Below are 19,364 nucleotides of genomic sequence, written 5' to 3'. Positions count from 1 at the left end.
CTTTAGCGGCACTGGTGCAACAAGTTAAAGTGAGACAAATATATTTTTTTCTCATTTAAATTTATTGCAAGAGTGCAGCAGTGCAGCTAAAAAGTGGCCTGTTCTGGTGCAATAAGTTAAAGTAAGACAAGTATAGCTGCGTTCCGATATTCACTGCCAGTGACCTAGTTTACACCGAGCACTTGGTACGCGTATCAAGTAGTGAATTTAAGCTGATCAACCAATGATTAAACACATTCACTAGTTATTTACTATTTGATACGCGTACTAAGTGCTCGGTGTAAACTAGGTCAGTACTGAAATCTATAGTTTACGTTACATATAGGGTGCGTTCTTAAATTCGCAACGGATGCAGCCAGATACATCAGAATGTCATTCCATCTTTGTTACTTACGGAAAGTTGAACAAAGATAGAATAACACTCCAGTGCATCCGTTGCGAATTTAAAAACGCATCCATACTGTAGATTTTCAGCACTGACAGTAAATATCGGAAGTAAATATCGCAGCCAATATTTTTTCTCATTCTAACTTATTACATCAGTGCATCAGTGCAACTAGAAAGAACAGACCAAAGGACAGGCCAATGATCATAGAGTGTATGTGGTCACCGAGCGTACGCACATGGTCGCGGAGCATGTTTATGATGTTACGTTTCGTCGGTATGACAGGTTTCATAACCTAAATATTCGTCAACTTTAACTATTAATATCTTGAGATATTTGAGGTGATGTGTTTAAACTAAATAATTATCGAAATTTGTAACAATTAAAGTGCTGTGCTTTATGTTTTTGAAATTAAATTTGCATTTTATTAAATATATATTGTGTGATTGTCACAAGTAAGGTGAATTGGTATTCACAACTGTATTAATTTAAATAATATTGAAGAAGTGGCAACAGGAATTACAAAAGGATCCATGCAGTTACAATACATGGGATTCATTTCAGCATGAGATTATCATTATTGTCTCCGCTATCTGAATCTTGTGCAATGTAACGAAATCATCAACATTGCAGCTTGACTAATCATTTGTATTTATTGAAGAAAAAATATAACTCTTTTTTGAAACATATGTTTAGATAATCATATTTGTTTTTAATTTGTCTTGTATATTTGTAATTCAGTGAATGGGTGTAAAGTGTTATGTTATATATTGTGTATAATTCCAAAATTTAATCAAATTTATGTAATTTTATTTTTTAATGTTGCTGATATAACTTAGTTTATGACTATACTTTATTTTGCGAAGAGAATTGTGTAGATAAAACTGTATGGAATGCCGTTACAAAAAATGAAGAATATTTTAACAGGAATGAATTGTTATTACTGAAACATAATTATTAATTCTTTTCAAAACTTACTCGATTTTAATTATGAAAGCAACACCTTTATATTTTAATTTTATCAAAAAATTTCTGTGTATTAAAGTTATATTTTTAAAACATATGTATGTGTATGCTTATTGCACAAAGTGTTTGTTTTGCAAGATGTAAAATTAGCAAAATGTAAAATGATATCAGGAAAGTAATGGATGGAATGCAGTTACAAAATATGAAATATGTGTCAACAGGCATAAACTCCTGTTGCTGAATTTGATCTTCATGACAGGTAACGTAATTAATTCTCTTTAATTTTACTTACTTTTTCAAGTTATATTTTTAACATATGTATGTTTTGCTTATTTTACAAAGTGAAAGAGTGCATTGTTATATACTTCTTGCATTACATTATTAACTCCTTGTTGAGACCAATACAAGTTCTAATACTATGAATGCAACTAATCTGACAGATTAACTAGCCAAATCTTGATATTTCATGTTTAAAAAGAAATTAGTATGAAAGCGTAAGATATTGTATGATTCAATGTTCTCGGGTTGAGGCTTTCTAAATTAGATTATATCAATACTACTGTGAACAAGTGCTGTTTGCATGGTTATTACGACATTAAAGTAATCTATAAATATTAAAAATTTCAATGTTTAACTTGGGAAAATTCATGAAAAAAATTTTATTGAATCTATGTCTTTCAATGTGCTATTTTGCACGGTTATGCATTTTACTTACGAGTTGTCCAGGGTATATACAATTAAGTAAAATGGTTTAATTAATTGGACTAAGTTAAATTTTTAAATTACTATTATTTTTGTAAATTGTATTATTTTATATCGTGTTTAAAATTTTTTTTAATGTATGCTTGCTACATTAATTATATGATTAAAATTATGTAAATAAATAAAATTCCTAACAAATCACATGTCACTGTAAAATGATATTGTGTCATGGAAATCATCATTTCTTAGTTAATTATTTATGTATACTTACTAATATGTTATATTTAAAAAAATGTGTTTATGTATATGTATATGTATATGTTAGATAGTTAATTTACTCAGTTAATCATCAACATTATGTATCCATGTATGAAATTTTGTAATGTCGTTGTAATTATCAATCTGTAATTATTTGTTTATACATATGTAATAAGTTGTATTTCAAAAATATTAGTCATGTATGGATCAGAGAGTCAATGTACTCTAACGTATACAATAATATATGGTAATTAACCATATATTAAATATACCCTTGTAATGTCGTCAAAATTATTGATCTATAGTTATTTGTTTATATATACGTATCAACAAGTTATATTTCAAAAATATTGATTATGTATGCATCAAAGAGTAAATGTACTCTAATGTATGCAATAATATATGGTATCTAGCTGGTAGTTAACCATATATATTAGGTATAACCTCGTGATGTCGTTGAAATCATCCATCTGTAATTATTTGTTTATACATATGCACTAATAAGTTGTATTTCAAAAATATTAGTCATGTATGCATCAGAGAGTCAATGTACTCTAATGTATGCAATAATATATGGTAATTAACCATATATTAAATATACCCTTGTAATGTCGTCAAAATCATTGATCTATAGTTATTTGCTTATACATACGCACCAACAAGTTATATTTCAAAAATATTGGTTATGTGTGAATCACAGAGTAAATGTACTCTAATGTATGCAATAATATATGGTAGTTTCTAGATGTCGTCAAAATCATCAATTGCCAAATATATATACGTATGTACATACATACGTAGAGACATAATCACAAAGTAATATTCCCTTCTCTCTCTCTCTCTCTCTCTCTCTCTCCCTCTCTCTCTCTCCTCTCTCTCTCTCTCTCTCTCTCTCTCTCTCTCTCTCTCCCCATCTCTCACCCTCCCTCTCTCTCTTAATTTGACAATAACACTCTTTCTAATCTAGTATACATTATTATAATTTATGTACATGTGTAAATGACTTACTTTATTTTATTTTTCTTCTTACTCTTCTTTCTTATTTTTTCTTAACTATTTCTAATATTCTTGCTCTGGTTTAATTTCAAATAAACTGTTTCTTTTTCTTTTAAACTAAAAATAAAACGTGACACAAAGTATAAACTTATCTCAGAATACTTATTTTAAGAAATAAAAGTTTTGGGGAATATACTTATCTGATTATACAAAGCACAGTACGTTATACTAATCACCACAACTCGGTACAGCCATATTTCCCTTCACGATATAATATACGTACAGAAACACAAAGCTGACTCACTATATATTAATCTTGCGCGCGTCATTAACTATGAACTGCCACATCATTGCTGTGAAAGTCGTCGCGGACTCGACCGATCAATTACACGAAAAAGAAATGATAAAACGCGTACTTCACGGGTCTACACGACTTTTCTAATAAGAGATTATTATTAATCGTACAATTTATAATACTTGATATTTATTTATTTTTTACTCTCGCAAAGCAATCATACTACGAATGACATGATTTATCATCATATCAATATGCAGTATATATTTTATAAAAAACTGTCGCTCGTAAATCTTAGAAGAGCCCTCTCGTGTTGACTTCGTGTATTCGACAAAGATCGACGACGTATTTTAAATGAAAAATTTACATTTTGGATTTTGCGTCGCTATATCTCCGCTCGTAGAGCACGTAGAAAAAAAATACAAACATTTTTTTTATAAATCAAACTTAAGCTTTTGATTGAACATAATTAGAACTCGATCGATTAAATCATTATTGAGATCTGATAATCTTAGGTGCTCGCAAGTCGCGTACTCGCGTAAATGTACGGTGGTCTCGCGCTGCGCGTTCACTTAGCGTGTCTCTTTCCACTCGGCATGTAATGTTTCTAAAATATTTTATTTGAAATGTTACACTGTATACAGTAATATCACAGAAATATTTCACGACTATTTCTGCAACACTTCTGCAATGTTTCAATGTCCGCGATCATTTCAAGTGCAATCTTTTTGAAAGATTTTAGTAATATTACTGAAATATTTCTGAAACATATCTATGCAGATAGCAGAAACATTTCAGAAAATATCTTAAATACATTTTATCCAAGAAATTGCAGACATTCATATCTTATTCTGACATGGTTTTTTATTTATAAAAAATGTATATCTAATTCCGTTACATTTATCTGCTTTAGGGTTTGTTATGTTCATATGAGTGATTTTATGTTACGTCACAGCGAGACGTGCAAGAGACGTATTATATTTTCTACAACTTTATGATCAAAATATACCATATTTCTATTACAAACGGTATAAACAAACAGGAATATTATTTTAATATTTTGCAGAGAAAGAACAAAAATACACATTTGCTCTATCGATTCTAACAATAAAAAATCTCATTAGAATCCGAAGGACATTTGAATGAGAGATGTCCATCTATATCATCGCTTACATCGATCTGATGCTTGGATATTTGACAGAAAATTTGCTTTTTTAACAAGCATAACAAAAAGAAGAAATGAAAAAAGAAATATAGGCAAATTTTAAGTTTTCTGGATGAGTCAATATTCACCATTTCGCAATGACAATCAATTTTACTTTAATTATTTTGTTTTTGAGTTGCTAAATGATTTACAATACTCATTCCTCAATTTTACATGACCATGGAACATTGAATACTAATTTTTCAGTGTTATGGATATACAGTATTAAATGTACATAGTATGTACGTACATGCTAACTTGTCAAAATGCAATAAAATATTACTTGGAACGCTAACAATAATGCCTTTGTGCTACGATTAATACTCTATGTTTTTATTCAAGCATCACGCCCGCGATTTTTATCTGTTGTAGCACGACAGTCTTCCTTTAACTATATATATATTTTAATTATGTATGTCGACATGAATTGTATAAAACTTACTTCTTTCCTACTTTCTAATGTTTATCATTGTTTGTGAAACAGAACGCTTACATTGATACGGTTTAAAACTTAAAAAAAAAACAGCATCCGCCAATCATTATGTCATCGACAATATTATTTTATTTATTAATGTTAATGTTATCAATGTTAACAATGACAAAGCCTACAACAGACAAAGCATATAAAATCACGATAAGAAACCACAAATCGAAATCAGCCGAAAGTGAAAATTTGAAAATTATTTTGAATTATGTTCGTGGCAAGCAAAAATTTTATCCGTCAATATTTTCTCTTGTTTCTTTGGACAGTCGATCTAGCCTCATAGACCTTTTGTCTAAGTACGTAACGAATGAATCTATTGTTAACTACAAGACAAACGACTTCTCACGAAACTATACGTGGCATAGTCGCATCGATCTTACGTGGATTTTTATCATCGACAGTATGAACATCTTCAATTCCTTTGTGCATGAACAAAGCCATATCTGGAAGTCTACCAATCAATACCTAGTAATTGTCACTATGCCAAATACAACTTTGTCGCGGATGATATTTCAAATAATTTGGAAGACCTACGGTGTTTATAGGGTCATTATTATATCAATAAAAGACGATTTTCGATGCCTGAGCAGATACTTACCATTTGAAAAGAATTGGCGAAATGAATATGGCGTCGTACATAAGATTTGTTTAATGAATCAAGAAGATACCGTCGAGCTCTACACCAACTTTAACAAATTGAACGGATATCCTGTACGCGTGGTAGTATTTCCATCTCTGATGATGAAAATTGCGTCCGACGAAAACGTGACGAATTCCAAATTTAGTGGAGTGGACGCTAACGCGATGTTGCTATTGGAACGAGTAATGGGAGCACGATTTCACGTTTACGTTTCTCACAATCTCCGTAATTCCACTAACGAGGAAGGCCATTACGGAGATCCGTTTTATCGCACTCTTCGATACATCGAGAATGGTGAGTCAGAGATGATCATTATCAGTTTCTTTACTCACCGATATAAAGAATATCAAAAATACGAATTTACAGCTAGCATTTATGAGGACAAGCTGTGTCTAATTGCACCTACGGCAAGTTTCGTACCGAAATCATATATGCCAATAATGTCATTCGCGCCTGATCTGTGGGTCGCTCTTGCGATATACAATGTTCTCGTGTCCGTTCTATGGTTTCTCATCAAATATTACAGCGTGTCGTTTCGTCGGCAGAGCGCCGTTCTTCTTCCTCTGACAAGAACAATGAACAATAATGATCTCTCACGACGATCAAATCTACCTTTGAAAATACATCCTTACATTTTGTCATGTTTTGATCTCTTGGAAACTTCATGTTATCCATTAAAAGAGAATGGTAATAGTGGTGTCAGCAACACGACAATCGCTCAAAGAGTCTTCTTGATTGGCACGCTTTTCTTTGGACTCATTATCATCGGTCTTTATCAAAGTTGCCTCATGTCTAGTTTGAGTGATCCCTTTCATTATCCTGAACTGAATACCTTGGAGGATGTCGCATCCTCGAATCTCACCATCATTACCAAGTACTACAACTTGAAAGAGAACACGTTCACGGGTAATACCACTCTGGATAATAAATTACGTAGCAAGATGAAGGTGTTTGTCTCCAAAGAACATACATACGATGTCGTGGCCTTTGGCAGGAAAACAATTGCTATCAATCGTTACGCTTCGGTCAAGCTGGGTAATTTGTCGAAGTATTATGATATAGACGGCAACAAACTGCTCCACATAGTTGAAGAATGCCCAACCACTTATTTGTTGTCGTACGTTATAAAACTTCACTCACCGTATCGAGAGAGAATCAACGGATTACTACTACGGATGCAAGAAGCAGGTCTTATTCATTTGTGGTACGAGCGCATGGCTAATCCATTGTACATAACCGAGCAGAGAAGAAGAATGAACAAGAGCGAAAGGAAAGTCAAACTGACCATGGAACATTTCTCTCTCACTTTTGTCGGGTTTACAGCCGGTTTACTTTTTTGTACCATCGTATTCCTCGTGGAACTCTATTTCGCCAAGTTTCAATCGCCTTAAAAGTCAAAATCAGTTTCACGTTATTTTACACTGGTGCACACAGAGATCGTGACACATGGCTCTTACTTTCAATCACGTTGTTTCCACGTTTTTTCCTTTATCACTTTACAAAACTTTTGGTACAAAACTAAAAGGTAACACTATCTAGGCATTTTCAAAAAATAAATTTGTTATGTAGTATATTATAGTCTGAAAAATAATACATGTATATTAAATTTGATTTTGAAATCGGAAAGAAGAAAATGAAGTTTAAAGAGAATATAATAGAGCATCATGGTATTGATGGTTCAAACGGCTCAGTAAACCTAATATCTGCAAAGAGATGTGCACTGTATAAATGTGAATCCTTTATACTTATATTTCCTTTATACTTGTAAATAGCTCAAATAAAATTTTGACCGTTATTTTATGCATAGTCCGGATGCGTCAGTATTTATAAACACGCCAAACATTAAGCAATTTGTATGTTTTTTTAGATTGTTTCTTGCATAAAAGTGTTTTGATTTTATATTAATAATATTTTCTAGAATGGAGCAAATAAAGAAGTGTTAGATATGCCAATAAGCTAAGAAAACAGTAATTTTTGTTTCTTGGCGAATAAGACGCGCGTTAAGTATGTCGAGCACAGTTTGACGTAAGCTGCAAGAACTGCGTAGAACTTCAAAATAGTTAAAAAAGAGGCAGAGAAGACTGAAGTTAATGTGGAAGAACAGCTGTATGGGCAAATTAATACTAATGCAATCTTTTTTTGTTTTTTATACTAAAAATTATTACAAAAACTTTAAACTAGTTTTTTTCAAAATAATATTTTTTAAAATAATGTGCAACCTAACGTTGCCAATTTACATTAGATCAGCTTAAAATTTTAACCAGATTCTTTATTTTAACATTCTTCAAGACGCTACGTAGAATTTTTGCGATATATTAAAAATTCTTATTGTCACCGCTTTTTTTATTCAAAGGAGGAGAATCTATAAGGCCCCTTTAGATTCTCTAATTGGTTCAAATTTTGCGGAAATAATCTCCACAAAGGTCTTTATAATTTTCTCAAACCATTTATTAAAACAACGCTTCTATTCAGAGAACGAGGCATCCAAAGTTTTAGATTTTATAGGGAATTTCGTATATTTGCAGATTGTTTATCGTAATTCACCCTGTTGTTGATTAATCCCAATCACTAGACTTTCTCAAAAATTTTGTATAGGTATGAAATTCAATGTTGGCTATTTAGATTCTATCAGTGATATACGATTATTTTTAAAAAGTTCAGATATTTATCACAAAATTGAAGAAAATCAAAAAAGATTCCTCCAGATCATTTCATCGTTGGTGATACACGATAAATTGTGTTTCATCCTATATAGAAAGAGAAAGATTAACGCTCAAAGAAATTATAACCACTTACTATTTAAAATGTGTCAAACTGTTTTGCGTTGCTATTTGGTTGTTATCGAAGACTAAAGTTTCTCGATATAAATTAAACCGACTTAATTCCAACAACAGTTCTGCACGTGTAATGTATAAAGAAAGGGCCGCAAAGTGTGCGTGCGTGCGTGTTTTTTTAAGGAAAATACCATTATGTTACATAAATCCAAGTAATAATATTTTTATTTTACACCGCTCTTATTTTTTACACAATACAAAATAAATGTAAATGTGTAAAATCATAATAAATTGCTTTTCTAAATAAAAAAACAAAAAATTAATTTTTTTTTAAATTAATATGAAATAAATGCGCCAAACTACCCAATTAGCAAAATAATGTTTAAAAAATATTTTTTTAATGTTTAAAAAATATTTTTAAAAACATTTGAAAAAACATTTAAGTAATATGATGTTTTGCGATATCAGCGCGAATATTTTGCTATCCATGCTACGTTTGGGTTTATGAATGAAAAGTCACGTGATTGTATTATATATTGCATTTGTAGCTAGTTTATTGACACAGCAACACTCCGCGATAATGTTTATTTTATTTGTTGTGAGCGAGGCACTCACAACCAATAAAATAATATGGTAAAATATAGAATATAGAATATAGAATATTAAAATTGAATTAAGAAAAGATATCATATAGCTTGCCGAAGAAGGCTCGTTTTCGCGAGGTGTCAAGTGACATATGCCTCGTGCGCTGCCGGCCGGTCATCGCACTGGTCAATGCACCAGTCACCTTAAGGAATTTAGCGAAGCTCAGCTTAGCAACAATCATGTCACCGGAAATGCATATTAGCGTTTTGGCAATTGTTGCTAAGCTCGCGAATATTTCCCGCGCGCCGGATAAGCCGCTGCCAAACAGCGGACCGCGGGATCAGACATTAGACAATCAAGCCGATACGTACGGCCCGTACAATTAAAATACAAAAGAGTTTGGGACTTAACCGCAGCGAACCTTGAGCGAGCAAAGATACGACGCTATCTTCGAGTCACGCCGTATTTAATCAACTCTGTGTAACACGACGCGGCACCTTCGTCGACCGCAAGTACAAGAACTACTGTGTATCTTAAGAAGAATAAACCTTTTATTAAATTATCATAAAACAAGTGAGTCAGTGACTTGAGGACCCAGTGCCAACGAAAGCCACTTTCCGCGAGTTCCTACTCCTTAGGCAGCAACGAGCCCAAAAAGATCTTTCGTCGCACCGCAAGATACGGCAAAAATCATTTGTTGCACCGCAAGGTACAACATATTTTTAATAGTTTATCTGCACAACGACGAAACTTCGCTCGCGTATTCACGATTTTACAACGCCTAGGAACACGTATGCTCTGAGTCGCCGTATGTGAATGATATTAGGCGGCGACAATGCCTAGGAGCACACGTGTTCTGAGTCGCTGTAAGTCAGCGATGTTGCGTATTGTGACCGTCAACGCCTGGGGGTGTATACCCTGAGACGGCCGTTCGGCGATCTCGTTTAAGATCCGTAGATCTTACGATCGCTATTATTGTAATGCGTCGCGACTCGAGATCATAGCGTATCGCGTCCTGTGATGATTAACACACACAAGATGCTTGCGGCGAAAGTTCCAACAACTCGTTCACTGCGTGTTCCGCGAAGAGAAGGAAAATATACTTACTACCCGAGGACCGAATAAAGAGTGTCAGTTCTCTCCCAAAAAACATGCCATTTATCTGACTTTTAAGGGGATGCTGAAGTTGTCTGTTTTACCAACAAAAAGATAGTAATTTTTGTTTAACAATATCTTCTTATTTCTTTTATAGTTTGGAAATCCTTCTCCAGAATAAAAGAATACGCATTGCTATCAGTCTGTGGAGTGGAATTTCCTCCAAAAACGAGAAAAAATTGTTAATTTGCTGTCACATTATAACAATGTTTGTTTAATATAAAAGATCTACAGTTTGTACCTACGAAATTCGTAATCACAGACTAGTAGACGACGAGAACAAACAGTGTCGAGTTTCGAAAATTAGATTTTAGTGCCTAATTGAGACGAAATTGTGAAACGAAAATTTAGGTTATATACGCGTAAAAAGTCGATAAGTAGAGCAATAAAAAAAAAAATTTTTTTTTATTGCTCCTCGATATAAAGTCCAATTCACAAATGGATATTAATATATGTACTTTAATTCTGGAAAAGAATTTCTAAATTTATAGAAGAGATATATACAAAATTTCATTAATGATGTGCATGAATGACTCTACATTATCGACCTCGATCAAGTTTGAGAGGCAATCCAGCATCGCCTTAATTTGATCTGAAAAATTCTCATTTTTTAATTTGGTGCGTTGTCTGCAAACAAAAGAATGACCGTTGACGACGGTCTTTACAAACAAGTCTGAATATGATCATATATGTGTGCAGGCATCACGTACGATTCTCGAGCCCGAACACGCTGACGAATGCATTCACGATGTTTTTATATTATATTAATTTTATCGTACATGATTTGTGTACGTAACATAGGATAAGTGCTCTTTTACTTATAAAAAAAATGTTTGTTTTACATTTAGAAAAATATTTTTTTAGTATTTAATAAACATTAATTTTAATTCTGAGTTCCAAATATATGGAAATAGAATAACTACCCACATAGAAATAAAATCTCCAGTAGACGTCTAATTGACGTCTGCCATGGAAATATAAACTTCCAGTGGACGTCCATTAGACGTCCAATATAGAGCCATTAGAAATCCACAGTTCCGCATTGTGGACGTCCATTAGACCTTCATTAGAGGTCATCAAAGAGGTCTATTAGACGTTGTGTGGATCATTAATAGAGGCTTCACGGAGCCTCGATGGATGACTGACAGACGTTTCGTGGATCATTAGTAGAAGCTTCATGGAGCCTCGATAGATGATTGACAAAATAAAAATTTAAATAAAAATTTTATTTCTTTTAAATTATTTTTATCAACAGTACATACTAAATTTAGGACAAATTTTTATTAATTAATTAAATTTAAATTATATTTTTTTATTCTATTCTTACTTGCTTTGGTTTTGAACCCGGGACCTTAGGATTACGAACCTTGTATTCTATCTGCTATGCCAATTTGACTCATCGATATGGGTACTTGTTATTGTCTACATATACATATATGTTATAAACTGACGCAATTATATTATTTTTTATAAAAGCAATTAAATTTTGCGAAACATATTAAAAATAAATAGCATTAATATATTTACTTATTAATTTCATTGTTAAATTTATCTTTTTCCATAACCTTAATAATTTGATGGAAATTGCGATCTATTTAACATTAATACTTTTAAGCGTTCAAATGGTTAATTAGATAATTTTAAATATATAGATTACATATATTCTAAAAAAAATTGAATAGTACATTTATTATTCTGTTTTTGTATTCAGTACATGATAAATTTAGATTTTGTGCATTTTTTGTGCGCAGTAATTGTAGACAAACCGTTATTTTTGAAAACATTATCTTTATGATAATTTTTATTAATATCAAATGGATCTCTCATTCAGGATGTTATAACGTTGTCTGATTTCTGAGTTAACTACGACGCGCATGGACGGCTCAAAAATCGGACAGCATTGTGATATCTTTTATGAGATATTAAGCTGATATCATTTAGCTGATATCATAAGGATAACATTTTCAAGAAACTTAAATGAAATTCTTCCATGAGATATCTCAAAGACCTCTCTTAGCAGACGTCTCTGATAAATGTTACCATTTGGACATCATTTCCAAGATATCTAAATGTTTTCTTAAAAAAGTTCTCTTAAAGTTTTCATTCTGACAAGCGTGTTGTCTGGGTTAACTTCTACCATAAAAATAAATGTTCCATACAGCTATGGAAGTTTAATGGATATCTAATGGACGTCTATCTAACTTCCATCATGGAAGTAAATGTTCCATAGAGCTATGGAAGTTTAATGGATCCTTAATGGACGTCTGTCTAACTTCCATCATGGATATAATGTTCTATAGAGCTATAGAAGTTTAGTGGATCCCTAATAGACGTCCATATAACTTCCACTATGGAAGAAAACATCCAATGGAGCTATGGATGTTTAATGGATCCCTAATAGACGTCCATCTAACTTCCACTATGGAAGAAAACATCCAATGGAGCTATGGATGTTTAATGGATCCCTAATGGATGTCTATCTAACTTTCATCATGGAGGTAAACCTCCAATGGAGCCATGGACGTTTACTGGATCCCTAATGGACGTCTAGCTAACTTCCGCCATGGAGGTAAACCTCCAATGAAGCTAAGGAAGTTTACTAGACCTCTAATGGACGTCCATCTGACTTCCACCATGGACATAGACGTCCCATGGATCTATGGAAGTTTAATGGACGTCCATTGGACATCCACTGGATGCCAATTTCTATGTGGGTACTTGGACTGAAACTTAGATCTCTCTTGTCCTGCAATAAAACTTACCTACGAGTTGCTCGATGGTCGCCGCCAACAGCGTGGCCCCAGTCTCGATTGTCGCAGCCAATAGAGTGGCCCCAGGCCTGACTGTCGCTGACAACGATGTGCCTCCTCCCCGTCTAATGCAATTCCTCAGAATTTACTTATACTCTTTTAAATGCCCACAAAAGGCGACCGACAACAGCGAGAGAAGAGGTTGAAGTTTCAAATTAAAACAGCTTACAGCCTGAACCAAGATCCTTCCCTTTATTTACAACAATTGACAATTTTTTAACTATAAACAGTCAATCAGAGCACCTGAATCCTTATTTATCCTTAAAACAATAGAATATAAGCCCGCATTTCCTGATTATAGGAAAATCCGCAAAGGCGATCCACGAAGGTTCGCGTATAAAATTCGTCATCTTTTCGGCACTGGCTTCCTTGTAACCCTACCTGCTCGGTATCCTATCCTTCCTCCCGCAAATACATCTTAAACTGCGCAACCAGGCCGTCTCCGTTCCCAAGGTAAATTGTTTAAATACATTGACCCCAAAAAGGAGAGCCCCCTTTAAAAATTCGAGACGTAACAATTTCTACGGTAATTTTGTAAGAAGAAGAAGACTATACAACATGTTTCAGCCAAGCCACAGTCTTACCTGTTAAAGCATGTTTAATCTCTATATCTGAAAAAAACGGTCACCCATCAAAGTGTCAACCATCGCCGATGTTGCTTGACTTTGAAGACCGTACGCATCCTAACGCCTCGTGACGATCCTTTAACACTTTTTGTTTATGCATACATATTTGTTATAGATCATTACAATATATGTTGTCAGAAGAATGAAACATGTATAGTTAACTTATATTTTTATAAACTAGAACACAACATTGCGCGCGCTTTGCGCGCGCCACTTAGCATTTTTATATTGAACATTGCACTTTTTTTTCTTCTGTAATATTACTCTCACACACTTTATCATATTTAATGCCCTTCTCTATCTCACGCTCCTTCTCCCCCTCTCTAAATTATTAATTAAATTATTAATGATATTAATTATATTATTTTCATATTGTTCAATATTACTCTTACACTTTACTTTCTTATTTAATCCTCTTCTTTATCTCTCACGCTCTCCCACCCTCTCCCCTACGCCCCTCTCTCACTCACTAAACACAAATTAGTGATTATATTATATTTTCATGTTTTTTAATATCACTCTTACATACTTTATCTCCATACTTAATCCCCTTTAAATAAATTTGAAATTATAATATATTATATGTAATGTTACCTGTTAATTTTCAATCAATTTTCAAAACTTTCACTTTCTGGCGAACTCTTTAAAAAATTATTGTACGCGTCCGGAAATATATGAAAACTGCGTTAAAATAAATAAATCTGTCGATATTCAATAAGCACTTCACGTCCAGCTTTCAAAATTCAAGTTTTTCGGATAAAATAATTGTTTAAAAAATGTTTTAATTAATTATATTGCCGGAACTTCTTAGAAACTTATTGTACGCGTCCGGAACTATATGAGAATTGCGTTGAAATAAATAGAACTGTCGATATTTGAACAACATCTCACCTTTAGCCCTCAAAATTTAAGTTTTTCGGGCAAAATAATAATTTAAAAAATGGTTTAATTAATTATATTACCGGAACTCTTTAGAAACTTATTGTACGCGTCCGGAAATATATGAGAACTGCGTTGAAATAAATAGAACTGTCGATATTTGAATAGCATCTCACTTTTAGCCCTCAAAAGTCAAGTTTTTCGGGCAAAATAAATGTTTAAAAAAGGTTTTAATTAATTATATCACTGGAACTCTTTAGAAAATAATTGGGCGCGACCGGAACTATATGAAAACTGCGTTAAAATAAATAAATCTGTCGATATTCAATTAGCACTTTACGTCCAGCTTTCAAAATTCAAGTTTTCCGGGCAAAATAATTGTTTAAAAAATGTTTTTGTTAATTATAACACCGTAACTTTTTAAAAAACTATTGTACGCGTCCAGATCTATATGAAAACTGCGTTAAAATAAATAGAACTGTTGATATTCGATTAGCACTTCACGTCTAGCCTTCAAAATTCAAGTTTTCCGGGCAAAATAATTGTTTAAAAAATTTTTTAATTAATTATAACACCGTAACTTTTTAAAAAACTATTGTACGCGTCCAGATCTATATGAAAACTGCGTTAAAATAAATAGAACTGTTGATATTCGATTTGCATTTCACGTCTAGCCTTCAAAATTCAAGTTTTTCGGGATAAATAATTGTTTAAAAAATGTTTTAATTAATTATATTACCGGAACTTTTTAGAAAATTATTGTACGCGTCTGGAACTATATGAGAACTGCGTTCAAATAAGTAGAACTGTCGATATTTGAACAGCATCTCACCTTTAGCCCTCAAAAGTCAAGTTTTTCGGGCAAAATAAATGTTTAAAAAATGTTTTAATTAATTATATCACCGGAACTGTTTAGAAAATTATTGTACGCGTCCGGAACTATATGAAAACTGCGTTAAAGTAAATAAATCTGTCGATATTCGATTAGCACTTCACGTCTAGTTTTCAAAATTCAAGTTTTCCGGGCATAATAATTGTTTAAAAAACGTTTTAATTAATTATAACATCGTAACTCTGTAAAAAACCATGGTACGCGTCCAGAATTATATGAAAACTGCGTTGAATTAAATAGAATTGTCGATATTTGATTTGCATTTCACGTCTAGCCCAAAAATTCAAGTTTCTCGGACAAAATAATTGTTTAAAAAACGTTCTAATTAATTATATCAACTGAACTTTATAGAAACATATTGTACGCGTCCCGAACTATATGAGAATTACGTTCAAATAAATAGATCTGTCGATATTCGATTAGCACTTTACGTCAAGCCTTAAATATTCATGTTTTTCGGGCAAAATAATTGTTTAAAAAATGTTTTAATTAATTATATTACCTGAACTTTATAGAAACATATTGTACGCGTCCCGAACTATATGAGAATTACGTTAAAATAAATAGATCTGTCGATATTCGATTAGCACTTGACGTGTAGCCTTAGAAATTCAAGTTTTTCGGGCAAAATAATTGTTTAAAAAATGTTTTAATTAATTATATCACCTGAACTTTAAAGAAACATATTGTACGCGTCCCGAACTATATGAGAATTGCGTTCAAATAAATAGATCTGTCGATATTCGATTAGCACTTTACGTCAAGCCTTAAAAATTCAAGTTTTTCGGGCAAAATAATTGTTTAAAAAATGTTTTAATTAATTATAACACCGTAACTTTTTAAAAAACCATTGTATGCGTCCAGAACTATATGAAAACTGCGTTGAAATAGATAGAATTGTCAATATTGGATTTGCATTTCACGTCTGGACCAAAAATTCAAGTTTCTCGGGCAAAATAATTGTTTAGAAAATGTTCTAATTAATTATATCAACTGAACTTTATAGAAACATATTGTACGCGACCCGAACTATATGAGAATTACGTTCAAATAAATAATTCTGTCGATATTCGAATAGCACTTGACGTGTAGCCTTAGAAATTCAAGTTTTTCGGGCAAAATAATTGTTTAAAAAATGTTTTAATTAATTATATCACCTGAACTTTATAGAAATATATTGTACGCGTCCCGAACTATATGAGAATTACGTTAAAATAAATAGATCTGTCGATATTCGATTAGCACTTGACGTGTAGCCTTAGAAATTCAAGTTTTTCGGGCAAAATAATTGTTTAAAAAATGTTTTAATTAATTATATCACCTGAACTTTAAAGAAACATATTGTACGCGTCCCGAACTATATGAGAATTGCGTTCAAATAAATAGATCTGTCGATATTCGATTAGCACTTTACGTCAAGCCTTAAAAATTCAAGTTTTTCGGGCAAAATAATTGTTTAAAAAATGTTTTAATTAATTATAACACCGTAACTTTTTAAAAAACCATTGTATGCGTCCAGAACTATATGAAAACTGCGTTGAAATAGATAGAATTGTCAATATTGGATTTGCATTTCACGTCTGGACCAAAAATTCAAGTTTCTCGGGCAAAATAATTGTTTAGAAAATGTTCTAATTAATTATATCAACTGAACTTTATAGAAACATATTGTACGCGACCCGAACTATATGAGAATTACGTTCAAATAAATAATTCTGTCGATATTCGAATAGCACTTGACGTGTAGCCTTAGAAATTCAAGTTTTTCGGGCAAAATAATTGTTTAAAAAATGTTTTAATTAATTATATCACCTGAACTTTATAGAAATATATTGTACGCGTCCCGAACTATATGAGAATTACGTTAAAATAAATAGATCTGTCGATATTCGATTAGCATTTCACGTCTAGCCTTAAAATTCAAGTTTTTCGGGCAAAATAATTGTTTAAAAAATGTTTTAATTAATTATATCACCTGAACTTTATAGAAACATATTGTACGCGTCCCGAACTATATGAGAATTACGTTAAAATAAATAGATCTGTCGATATTCGATTAGCACTTGACGTGTAGCTTTAGAAACTCAAGTTTTTCTGGCATAATAATTGTTTAAAAAACGTTTTAATTAATTATAACACCGTAACTTTGTAAAAAACCATTGTACGCGTCCAGAACTATATGAAAACTGCGTTGAATTAAATAGAATTGTCGATATTTGATTTGCATTTCACGTCTAGCCCAAAAATTTAAGTTTTTCAGGCAAAATAATTGTTTAAAAAATGTTCTAATTAATTATATCACCTGAACTTTATAGAAACATATTGTACGCGTCCCGAACTATATGAGAATTGCGTTCAAATAAATAGATCTGTCGATATTCGATTAGCATTTCACGTCAAGCCTTAAATATTCATGTTTTTCGGGCAAAATAATTGTTTAAAAAATGTTTTAATTAATTATATCACCTGAACTTTATAGAAACATATTGTACGCGTCACGAACTATATGAGAATTACGTTAAAATAAATAGATCTGTTGATATTCGATTAGTGCTTGACGTGTAGCCTTAGAAATTCAAGTTTTTTGGGCAAAATAATTGTTTAAAAAATGTTTTAATTAATTATTTCACCTGAACTCTTTAGAAAATTATTGTACGCGTTCAGAATTATATGAAAATTACGTTAAAATAAATAAATCTGTCGATATTCGATTAACATTTCATGTCTAGCTTTCAAAATTCAAGTTTTCCGGGCAAAATAATTGTTTAAAAAATGTTTTAATTAATTATAACACCGTAGCTTTTTAAAAAACTATTGTACGCGTCTAGAACTATATGAAAACTGCGTTAAAATAAATAGAACTGTTGATATTCGATTAGCATTTCACGTTTAGCCCTCAAAATTCAAGTTTTTCGGGCAAAATAATTGTTTAAAAAATGTTTTAATTAATTATATTACCGGAACTCTTTAGAAACTTATTGTACGCGTCCGGAACTATATATGAATTGCGTTAAAATAAATAGAACTGTCGATATTTGAACAGCATCTCACCTTTAGCCCTCAAAAGTCAAGTTTTTCGGCAAAATAATTGTTTAAAAAATGTTTTAATTAATTATATCACTGGAACTCTTTAGAAAATTATTGGACGCGTCCGGAACTATATGAAAACTGCGTTAAAATAAATAAATCTGTCGATATTCGATTAGCACTTTACGTCTAGCCTTCAAAATTCAAGTTTTCCGGGCAAAATAATTTAAAAAAAAATGTTTTTATTAATTATAACACCATAACTTTTTTTAAAACTATTGTACGCGTCCGTATCTATATGGGAACTGCGTTAAAAAAAATAGAACTATCAATATTCAACCAGTATCTCGTGTCTAGACCTATAAATATAAGTTTTCCATCTAGATAGTTGTTGAAAAATACTTTTAAAATTTTTAATTTAATTAATTTTGTCTATCTGAGATGCCAATTACACCAAATCCGCGTGCGCAGACGTACACGCATATATACGTATGTTTTGTAACAAAAAATTATTTTTTTATTAATTTAATTGTCAGAACTATTGATAGAACGTCTCTAAACGATAGAATTCTATAGATTTAGTCTTCTCTGTGGTCGTATATTCGAAATACGGTGAGATGCTATTATGTGATTTTGGAAGTTGCATCTCATTTATAAAATTTTAATTAAAATAGATAATTCAACGG

At 32.0% G+C, this 19,364-nt stretch overlaps 1 protein-coding gene across 1 annotated transcript; it reads left to right on the top strand.

Moving 5' to 3' along the window:
* The first annotated feature begins 244 nt into the window (after window positions 1-244).
* On the top strand, window positions 245-10,790 carry LOC105828127. Its single transcript, XM_012666335.3, has one exon. The coding sequence runs from the start codon at window positions 5,348-5,350 to the stop codon at window positions 7,319-7,321; it is 1,974 nt and encodes a 657-aa protein (XP_012521789.1). The 5' UTR covers window positions 245-5,347; the 3' UTR covers window positions 7,322-10,790.
* The last annotated feature ends 8,574 nt before the right edge of the window (window positions 10,791-19,364 follow it).

The sequence above is a fragment of the Monomorium pharaonis genome, chromosome 8 (genome assembly GCF_013373865.1).
Source record: "Monomorium pharaonis isolate MP-MQ-018 chromosome 8, ASM1337386v2, whole genome shotgun sequence".
Lineage (NCBI taxonomy): Eukaryota > Metazoa > Arthropoda > Insecta > Hymenoptera > Formicidae > Monomorium > Monomorium pharaonis.
Note: the sequence above shows the minus strand (reverse complement) of the source record. Positions and strands in the feature narration are given on the sequence as shown.

Coding starts and splice junctions, on each gene's coding strand:
- LOC105828127 (XM_012666335.3), top strand. CDS start 5,348: ATGTCATCGACAATATTATTTTATTTATTAATGTTAATGTTATCAATG.